At 47.4% G+C, this 10,877-nt stretch overlaps 1 protein-coding gene across 2 annotated transcripts in view; it reads left to right on the top strand.

Moving 5' to 3' along the window:
• The window catches only part of dync1li1 (dynein, cytoplasmic 1, light intermediate chain 1), a 21,766-nt gene extending 11,697 nt beyond the window's left edge, over window positions 1-10,069 (top strand). The window contains exons 7-13 of one of the 2 annotated variants that reach the window (XM_024136097.2): window positions 8,520-8,655; window positions 8,731-8,842; window positions 8,997-9,056; window positions 9,130-9,174; window positions 9,278-9,368; window positions 9,586-9,693; window positions 9,816-10,069. In XM_024136097.2, the coding sequence (XP_023991865.1) occupies window positions 8,520-8,655; window positions 8,731-8,842; window positions 8,997-9,056; window positions 9,130-9,174; window positions 9,278-9,368; window positions 9,586-9,693; window positions 9,816-9,937 (674 nt within the window). In that variant the 3' untranslated portion in view covers window positions 9,938-10,069. Of the gene's footprint in view, window positions 1-8,519; window positions 8,656-8,730; window positions 8,843-8,996; window positions 9,057-9,129; window positions 9,175-9,277; window positions 9,369-9,582; window positions 9,694-9,815 lie in introns of both variants that reach the window. The other variant, XM_024136096.2, reaches the window with a different exon arrangement.
• Window positions 10,070-10,877: the final 808 nt, after the last annotated feature.

Raw genomic sequence — 10,877 nt, 5'->3', positions numbered from 1 at the left:
CAAAACACCGTTTCCCCTAGTATAACCCCTCAATCAATGTATTTATATAGCCCTTCTTACATCAGCTGATATCTCAAAGTGCTGTACAGAAACCCAGGCCTAAAACCCCAAATAGCAAGCAATGCAGGTGTAGAAAGCACGGTGGCTAGGAAAAACTCCCTAGAAAAGGCCAAAACCTAGGAAGAAACCTAGAGAGGAACCAGGCTATGAGGGGTGGCCAGTCCTCTTCTGGCTGTGCCGGTGGAGATTATAACAAACATGGCCAAAATGTTCATAAATTACCAGCATGGTCAAATAATAATAATCACAGTAGTTGTCGAGGGTGCAGCAAGTCACCACCTCAGGAGTAAATTGTCAGTTGGCTTTTCATAGCCGATCATTAAGAGTATCTCTACCGGTCCTGCAGTCTCTAGAGAGTTGAAAACAGCATGTCTGGGACAGGTAGCTCGTCCGGTGGACAGGTCAGGGTTCCATAGCCGCAGGCAGAACAGTTTGAAACTGGAACAGCAGCAAGGCCCAGGTGGACTGGGGACAGCAAGGTGTCATCATGCCAGGTAGTCTCTGAGGCATGGTCCTAGGGCTCAGGTCCTCCGAGAGAGAGAATTAGAGAGAGCATACTTAAATTCACACAGGACACCGGATAAGACAGGAGAAGTACTCCAGATATAACAAACTGACCCTAGCCCCCCGACACATAAACTTACTGCAGCACATAAATATTGGAGGCTGAGACAGGAGGGGTCAGGAGACACTGTGGCCCCATCCGATGATACCCCCGGACAGGGGCCAAACAGGAAGGATATAACCCAACCCACTTTTGCCAAAGCACAGCCCCCACACCACTAGAGGGATATCTTCAACCACCAATTTACCATCCTGAGACAAGGCCGAGTATAGCCCACAAAGATCTCCGCCACGCGCACAACCCAAGGGGGGGCACCAACCCGGACAGGAAGATCACGTCAGTGACTCAACCCACTCAAGTGACGCACCCCTCCTAGGGACGGCATGAAAGGGCACCAGTAAGCCAGTGACTCAGCCCCTGTAATAGGTTAGAGGCAGAGAATCCCAGTGGAGATAGGGGAACCGTCCAGGCAGAGACAGCAAGGGCGGTCTGTTGCTCCAGAGCCTTTCCGTTCACCTTCACATCCTGGGCCAGACTACACTCAATCATATGACCCACTGAAGAGATGAGTCTCAGTAAAGACTTAAAAGTTGAGACTGAGTCTGCGTCTCTCACATGGGTAGGCAGACCATTCCATAAAAATGGAGCTCTATAGGAAAAAGCCCTGCCTCCAGCTGTTTGCTTAGAAATTCTAGGCACAATTAGGAGGCCTGCGTCTTGTGACCGTAGCGTACGTGTAGGTATGTACGGCAGGACCAAATCGTAAAGATAGGTAGGAGCAAGCCCATGTAATGCTTTGTAGGTTAGCAGTAAAACCTTGAAATCAGCCCTTGCCTTAACAGGAAGCCAGTGTAGGGAGGCTAGCACTGAGTAATATGATCAAATTTTTTGGTCTAGTCAGATTCTAGCAACCGTATTTAGCACTAACTGAAGTTTATTTAGTGCTTTATCCGGGTAGCGAGGAAAGTAGAGCATTGCAGTGTTTAACCTAGAAGTACAAAAGCATGGATTAATTTTTCTGCATCATTTTTGGACAGAAAGTTTCAGATTTTTGCAATGTTACGTAGTTGGAAAAAGCTGTCCTTGAAACAGTCTTGATATGTTCGTCAAAAGAGAGATCAGGGTCCAAAGTAATGCCAAGGTTACTCTGGAGTTGCTATGGCGCGATGGGACAAGGATATCCCTGTCTCCCGAAACCCTCCCATAACCCGGACGACGCTGTGCCAATTGTGCGCCACCCAATGGGTCTCCCCGTCGCGGACGGCTGCGACAGAGCCTGGATTCTAACCCAGAATCTCTAGTGGCACAGCTAACACTGTGATGCAGTGCCTTAGACCACTGCGTCACTCGGGAGGCCTACGGCTTATATTTTTACTAAATGCAATTTATGAGCTTCCAAAATGTAAATAGGTATACAGTATTGAAGTCGTAAGTTTACATACCACTTAGGTTGGAGTCAATAAAAACTCATTTTCAACCACTCCACAAATGTCTTGTTAACAAACTATAGTTTCGCCAAGTCGGTTAGGACATTCCATAAATGATGTCATGGCTTGTAGAAGCTTCTGATAGGCTTATTGACATCATTTGAGTCAATTGGAGGTGTACCTATGGATGTATTTCAAGGCCTACCTTCAAACTCAGTGCTCTTTGCTTGACATCATGGGAAAATCAAAGAAATCAGCCAGCTACAGAAATGTTTTTATAAGACCTCCATAAGTCTGGTTCATCTTGGGCAGCAATTTCACAATGCCTGAATGGGTCACACGTTCATCTGTACAATACATAGTAAGCAAGTATAAACCCCATGGGACAGCGCAGCGCGCTATCCGCCAGGAGGAGACGCTTTCTGTTAACACGTCAGGACAGAACGTACCAGTATGTTGGCACGTAGTAAGTCAAATAAATATCCAGAACAACAGCCAAGGACCCTGTGAAGATGCTGGAGGAAACGGGTACAAAAATATCTGTATCCACAGTAAACGAGTCCTGTATCGACATAACCGGAAAGGCCGCTCAGCAAGGAAGAAGCCACTGCTCCAAAACCGCCATAAAAAAGCCAGACTACGGTTTGCAACTGCACATGGGGATAAAGATCGTACTTTTTGGAGAAATGTCCTCTGGTCTGATGAAACAAAATAGAACTGTTTGGCTGTAATGACCTTTTATGTTCAGAGGAAAAAGGGGAGGCTTGCAAGCCGAAGAACACCATCCCAACCGTGAAGCACGGGGGTGGCAGCAACATGTTGTTGGGGGTGCTTTGCTACAGGAGGGACTGGTGCACTTCACAATAGATGGCATCATGGGCAGGAAAATTATGTGGATATATTCAAGCAACATCTCAAGACATCAGTCAGGAAGTTTAAAGCTTGGTCGCAAATGGACAATGACCCAAGCATACTTCCAAGGTTGTGGGAAATGGCTTAAGGACAACAAAGTCAAGGTATTGGAGTGGCCATCACAAAGCCCTGACCTCAGTCCTATAGAAAATTTGTGGGCAGAACTGAAAAAGTGTGTGAGCAAGGAGGCCTACAAAACCTGCCTCCATTACACCAGCTCTGTCAGGAGGAATGGCTAAAATTCACCCAACTTTTTGTTGGAATCTTGTGGAAGGCTACCTGAAATGTTTCACCCAAGTCAAACATTTTAAAGGCAATGCTTCCAAATACTAATTGAGTGTATGTAAACTCTGACCACTGGGAATGTGATGAAAGAAATAAAGCTGAATATAATAAGTCTCTCTACTATTATTATGACATTTCAATTCTTAAATAAAGGGGTGATCCTAACTGACCTAAAGACAGAACTTACTAGGATTAAATGTCAGGAATGGTGAAGAACTGAGTTTAAATGTATTTGGCTAAGGTGTATGTAAACATCCGTCTTCCGAGAACATATTCTGATGAAATGGTTTGTCCTGCACTTTTTAAAAAACGAGTGCATTCATCTGTGCCAACTGTTGTCGCAAAACAATGCTGCATTCTCGTTCTCTTCTCCCTCAGATCCATAAGCAAGGGCTCGGAAATAAGCAAAACGCTACGGTATCACATAGCCCCACAGACAAAAAATGTAGCGGGTAAAGTTGAACTGGTTTTGTCCAGATATTAGACACCTCGAACGGGTCTTCGAGGTGAAAATGTGGGATTTATAGGCCTGAGGGGGAGATGGGATATATTGAGATACGGGGAGGTGGTGGTCTCTGTTGTTTTGGGGGCTGCCCAGAGATGCACGGGAAAGCAGTTACCTTGGATTCGGGCTGTTTTTTTTGGGCGGGGACAGGTTTAGGTACTGGGGGGTGAAAATCACTTTTCCGTATACCGTTTGATAAACCGAACCGGGATTACTCCAATACGGAAAATCCCAAAATCGTTGAACCAGCGCTCTGTATAGATCAGAAGGCCGAACCACGAAGGCGAACCGTGAACCGGTAAACCTCACCAGATATAAGAGGCAGTGGTGTCACCCGGTGAGGGATTTCTTTTTTGTGAGGATACATATATACTGGCCATGCTCATGGGTCCCTCACAGGTTGAGATGGGAAATCACGGCGCCCACAACACATCTTTTTGTGGCGCACACACACGGGAATCGGCGGATGCATTCTGTGTGGCCCGGAGCCATGTCTGGTCAACCCCCCGATAGTCCCTAGCTGCTAGGCAGGGCGAATAGTGGAGATGACAATTCAGTGGCTGGGGCAGGGCGGTGGGGCCGGCCGGTGGAGCGTGGGATTGGTGATGGGAGGACGGGCCCTGTGAAGTGCGTGTGGCATGACGGGGCTGGGCGTCGGCGGATGTACGTGCGGGGAAGGGAATAGGTTTATAGTAGGGGGTTAGGGTGCGGGAGAAATGTTGTATGTCCGTGCGGCACAGCACCCGACGGTGGCCCTCCGTCCACGACCCCTGCTGCATCGGGGGGATAAATGATCTCACAGGCGGCAGGAAGGTTGTTTGGTGGGTTGGTGAGGGGAATCCTCGTTTTGGGGGCGTGGCACTTTGGGTGGCTGATGTGGGTTGGCGACGCGGGCTGGTCGGGCAGTGCGGGCAGTGTGGTTGTTTTTTTTTTTTTGGCTTGTGTACAAGATAGTAGGATTAGCATGGCAATGCCGTCCTCTATGTCGAGAACTGTGCATTAACGCGGATATACTAGACGTACAGCGTGGTGAGTGAGGGCTTATGGTCCGGGCTAAAACGTCTTTTTCTTCGGGCAGATTCAAGGTGACGACCTTGGAATCCCCCTGTTCAACGCTGCTGTCTGGGGTTATTTAGCGCCAAAAAGTTACGGATGGTAAAACGGCACAGTGGGCCAGGAGGTAAGGGTATATATTTACTTGAGATCAGGAGGTTTATTGTATGAAGTGTCAAAGAGTATGTCTCGTCTGTCTTCTCCGGGCGTCGGGGGGATCAGCCGCGCTCGTAGGGCTAGCGGTGGTCATGTTGAGAATATGTGAGGCAGGTCGTATGGGCGTGAATGTACGGCACCTATTCGGGGGGCGGTCGCAAGGCGTGCTATGTGGGAGATTCCCGGTACACAGTGCGGGACGGGGGTGGTGGGGGGAGCGCCGCGCGCCGCAGAAGGGGGGCGGGGCGGGGCGGGCAGGCGCCCCGGCGCGCAAATCAGTTTTTCTTTTTTTTCCGCACGGGTCAGGCGTGTTGCCGGTTTTTTTTTTGCGACCAGTCTGGAAGTGCTATCTAGCGCGTGCGGGTCGGTCTGTGACTGGTGCTCGCGCGTGTGGTCGAAGTGGCGGGCGCGCGCTTGTCGTGGATTTGATTTTGATCGGGAATATCTGATTGGGTATGCTGTTGGTGGGGTTTGGGCGGACAGAACGCCTATGCAGGTGTAGTGTAGATTTTTTTTGCTGGCCCTATGGGTGTGGCGCCCAGGACCGTTATGGTTATATTGAAGCGGGCAGTCGGCATGGCCAATCGGATTGCTGACAACCTATGTGCGCTGCTTATTAGCAGGTGTATCGCCAGCCCTTCCCAGTTCTTGTCCTAGTTGTTTGACACCTCTATTGGCCCTCTAATTGCTTAGTGTGGGACTGCCTATATCGGCCCCAAGCAGGGTTGATCGCCCCCTAGGGCTCCCCATGCGCAGGGATCTCGCCCAGGATCGGTTAAAGGGAGTTCGTAATGTGTCTCACCACATGCGTAGCCAATCAGAAAGTAGGCAATGTATGGGATTGGGACCGAATTTTTGCAGTACTCGGTCGGGTATCTGCAATCGGGATGTGACCGGTTGTGGTCTTGGTTCTATAGGTCAGTTCTTGGTGCGCCGTATTTAGCACTAACTGAAGTTTATTTAGTGCTTTATCCGGGTAGCCGGAAAGTAGAGCATTGCAGTAGTTTAACCTAGAAGTAACAAAAGCATGGATTAATTTTTCTGCATCATTTTTGGACAGAAAGTTTCAGATTTTTGCAATGTTACGTAGTTGGGAAAAAGCTGTCCTTGAAACAGTCTTGATATGTTCGTCAAAAGAGAGATCAGGGTCCAAAGTAATGCCAAGGTTACTCTGGAGTTGCTAGTGCGCGATGGGACAAGGATATCCCTGTCTCCCGAAACCCTCCCATAACCCGGACGACGCTGTGCCAATTGTGCGCCACCCAATGGGTCTCCCCGTCGCGGACGGCTGCGACAGAGCCTGGATTCTAACCCAGAATCTCTAGTGGCACAGCTAACACTGTGATGCAGTGCCTTAGACCACTGCGTCACTCGGGAGGCCTACGGCTTATATTTTTACTAAATGCAATTTATGAGCTTCCAAAATGTAAGTAGGTATACAGTTGAAGTCGTAAGTTTACATACACTTAGGTTGGAGTCAATAAAACTCATTTTTCAACCACTCCACAAATGTCTTGTTAACAAACTATAGTTTTCGCAAGTCGGTTAGGACAATTCCATAAAATGATGTCATGGCTTTAGAAGCTTCTGATAGGCTTATTGACATCATTTGAGTCAATTGGAGGTGTACCTATGGATGTATTTCAAGGCCTACCTTCAAACTCAGTGCCTCTTTGCTTGACATCATGGGAAAATCAAAAGAAATCAGCCAAGACTACAGAATTGTTTTTTATAGACCTCCATAAGTCTGGTTCATCCTTGGGAGCAATTTCCAAATGCCTGAAGGTACCACGTTCATCTGTACAAACAATAGTAAGCAAGTATAAACCCCATGGGACCACGCAGCCGTCATACCGCTCAGGAAGGAGACGCTTTCTGTTTCCTAGAGATGAACGTACTTTGGTGCGAAAAGTACAAATCCATCCCAGAACAACAGCCAAGGACCCTGTGAAGATGCTGGAGGAAACGGGTACAAAAATATCTGTATCCACAGTAAAACGAGTCCTGTATCGACATAACCGGAAAGGCCGCTCAGCAAGGAAGAAGCCACTGCTCCAAAACCGCCATAAAAAAGCCAGACTACGGTTTGCAACTGCACATGGGGATAAAGATCGTACTTTTTGGAGAAATGTCCTCTGGTCTGATGAAACAAAAATAGAACTGTTTGGCTGTAATGACCTTTTATGTTCAGAGGAAAAAGGGGGAGGCTTGCAAGCCGAAGAACACCATCCCAACCGTGAAGCACGGGGGTGGCAGCATCATGTTGTGGGGGTGCTTTGCTACAGGAGGGACTGGTGCACTTCACAAAATAGATGGCATCATGAGGCAGGAAAATTATGTGGATATATTCAAGCAACATCTCAAGACATCAGTCAGGAAGTTTAAAGCTTGGTCGCAAATGGACAATGACCCCAAGCATACTTCCAAGGTTGTGGGAAAATGGCTTAAGGACAACAAAGTCAAGGTATTGGAGTGGCCATCACAAAGCCCTGACCTCAGTCCTATAGAAAATTTGTGGGCAGAACTGAAAAAGTGTGTGAGCAAGGAGGCCTACAAAACCTGCCTCCATTACACCAGCTCTGTCAGGAGGAATGGGCTAAAATTCACCCAACTTTTTGTTGGAATCTTGTGGAAGGCTACCTGAAATGTTTCACCCAAGTCAAACATTTTAAAGGCAATGCTACCAAATACTAATTGAGTGTATGTAAACCTCTGACCCACTGGGAATGTGATGAAAGAAATTAAAGCTGAAATAAATAAGTCTCTCTACTATTATTATGACATTTCAAATTCTTAAAATAAAGTGGTGATCCTAACTGACCTAAAGACAGGGAATTTTTACTAGGATTAAATGTCAGGAATGGTGAAGAACTGAGTTTAAATGTATTTGGCTAAGGTGTATGTAAACATCCGTCTTCCGAGAACATATTCTGATGAAATGGTTTGTCCTGCACTTTTTAAAAACACAGAGTGCATTGAGTGAATGTTGGAAAAAGATATTGGTTCCTTTCTAGACATAGCAATGTGAATGCAAAGAGGAAATCTGCCCACAAAATAGTTGAAGTTAACTGGAAAAGGAGTTGTCCTCATTCAAAGGTAAGGGCATTGTGAATTTTAAGAGAACTGTTATTTTGCCTTTTTTTTTCTCCAGAGATCACTTTAAAGAGGACCGAGGTCGGTTCTTTTAAGGAGGACTGTATGTGAAAACACCCGAACCTTAAACCTAACCTTGAACCCAAACTTAAACCCAAAACTTAACCCAGCTCCTAAACATAATTCTAACACTAATTCTAACCTTAACCTTAAACCCACCAGAAATAGCATTTGACCTGGTGGGAGTAACAAAATGTCCCAGCCGGTCCCCACAAGTATAGTTAAACACGTCCACACACACGTGCGCACACACACTTTAACTCTGATCACTTTTCCGTAGCATCTTACTAACCCCTAATCCATCTGCATGCAGTGTAAAGGTAGAGACAACATGGCGGTTCATTTCTTTGTGCCTGCCTTGGATCGTGTAGTGAGTGATACTGTCCCCTTAATGCTGTGTCAGACGGGGCGTCTCTGCTGTATACGTCGGTTAAGGAAATGAAGAATGTGGATGTTCTGTATAAATACCTGCTTCACAGACTCTACGGTTTCCCCTTCCACTACCCTGCTCAACTGGTGGAGAAAGACACAGTCTTCATGTAAGTGTGTGTTTGTGTGTGAGTGTAACCCTGTGTTCTTTACGTTTGCGAGTGTGTGACTCTGTCTTCTTTCAGTCCGTCAGGGTGGGACAATGAAAGTAAGATTTCAATCCTCCATGAGAACTTCCAAACGCTGAAACCAGACGACATCTTTGAGGAGGTCATCGTCAAACCGCCTGTCAGAAAGGTACGACCTTTAACCCCTCAACTCTCTCTTGTAATTCCCAAAAAGACTGTTAGTGAACGTCACATTTTCCATTGTAATTTAAACTATAATGATAGATGAATTAATAGGAATCTCTCTCCCCCTGTCTCGTTGTGTACATCCTCTCCTATGTCAGTTTGTTCATGAGAAGGAGATTCAGGCTGAAGATGACCAGGTGTTTCTGCTCAAGCTGCAGGTGAGACTTGACACATGGTGACGTGTGTGGGTGTTTCTCTCTCTCTCTCTAATGTGTGTCTTTGTGGTTTCAGTCGCTGCTCTCCAAACAGCCTCCTGCATCTGCCGGGCGACCAGGGGTAAGTCAATCTCTCTTTCTTCTGACTGTCTCTCTCTTTTCCTAATTTCTTTCTCTCTCTCTTTAAGATACTGGAAACTGATGTGATCTTGTGTGTGTGACAGGAATCCAGCAGTAGTAGAGGTCCCAGTGGTTCTCCCAGGACCAGTAATCGTTCAGCTGCAGCCAACGTAGCTAACACCATGCCTCAATCAGGTACGCCATGCCCCAGTCAGGTACACCATGCCCCAATCAGGTACGCCATGCCCCAATCAGGTACGCCATGCCCCAGTCAGGTACGCCATGACGTGAATGTGTGTAGCTAATGCCACACATTACACCAGAAAAGCAATTAGGTATTTTACCACAGACCCTGCTCAACTGTTGTACCTTTTTGTATGACATTCTCCAACCCTCCCTGTGTGTGTAGCAGGTCAGACCAGTGAGGGGGTGCTGGCTAACTTCTTCAACAGTCTTCTGACCAAGAAGGCCGGAGCATCGCCGCCGGGCAACAGCACACCAGGGACTGTTCGCAAGTCAGGTAGGACACACACACACACCGTTATTATATAGGCAGAAGGGGTGTATGTGCCCTGTGTCGCCCTCTCGTGGTTTAAAATATAAATCCAGGCAGAGCTGAGTAGTTCTGTGTGTGTGTTGCAGGTTCTAAGCTGGGTCTGAGTGATGTCCAGGCAGAGTTGGACAGGATCAGCTGCAGAGAGAATGATGAGAGCAACACTAACAACCCTAACCCCAGTACTGAGACCAACGAAGAACAGACATGAACAGACCACCTCCCTCTTCCTCCCCCCTACCTCACCCCCCAGACCAGACGTGAAGAGAACAAACCTCACCCTCCACACCCCAGGCATACCACAGACCAGACATGAAAAATCCACCTCCCCTACCTTACCCACTTCTCACACCCCCAGGCCATACATGAAGAGACCAGACCTCACCCTCCTCCCATTCTCACCTCTCCTGACCTCCCCTCCTCACCCCCCAGTGAGACCACCGCATACCAGACATGAAGACACGTCAGCCCTACCTCATTCCCCAGACCATACATGAAGAGACCAGACCTCACCCCAACAGACCAGAACAGATTAGACATGAAGACCTTCAGGACGGAGATGGAGAGATGGGGATGGAGAGAGAGGGAGGGAGGAGGAAGAAGAGAGAGGGAGAGGGAGCAAGAGGGAGAGAGCAATGGACAGGTATGGGGAGAGAGGGAGCAGGAGGCAGAGAGAGGGATGGGAGGACGGTAGGGAGGAAAAATATGTATTCCCCTTTCACCAGATGAGGTGTTTAGGTTGATCTTGATACTGTAGGATATATTGAAGGATTTGTGTATATAGTTGACTGAGATACTGTAGGGTGTGTGTGTGTGTGTGTGTGTGTGTGTGTGTGTGTGTGTGTGTGTGTGTGTGTGTGTGTGTGTGTGTGTGTGTGTGTGTGTGTGTGTGTGTGCAGGTAGGGATGGAGAATGTTAGACAGAGCCATGTAAAGAGAGAGTTTGGCCCTTGAGGCTTCAACCAAAAAGCAGCAATCTTCTGAGATGTCGCATAACTCTATGGCAGACATGTTGACAGAATCATAAACCAAGTTCACTAGTATAACTAACATAACTGACAGAATCATAAACCAAGTATTAGAACTTATAACCAAAGTCCTTATGGATGGATGAATGGAAGGTTCATCCACTGAGGCAGGCAACAATATGGC

Source organism: Salvelinus sp. IW2-2015, unplaced genomic scaffold, assembly GCF_002910315.2.
Source record: "Salvelinus sp. IW2-2015 unplaced genomic scaffold, ASM291031v2 Un_scaffold778, whole genome shotgun sequence".
Taxonomy (NCBI): domain Eukaryota; kingdom Metazoa; phylum Chordata; class Actinopteri; order Salmoniformes; family Salmonidae; genus Salvelinus; species Salvelinus sp. IW2-2015.
This window is presented reverse-complemented; position numbering and strand designations above follow the sequence as displayed.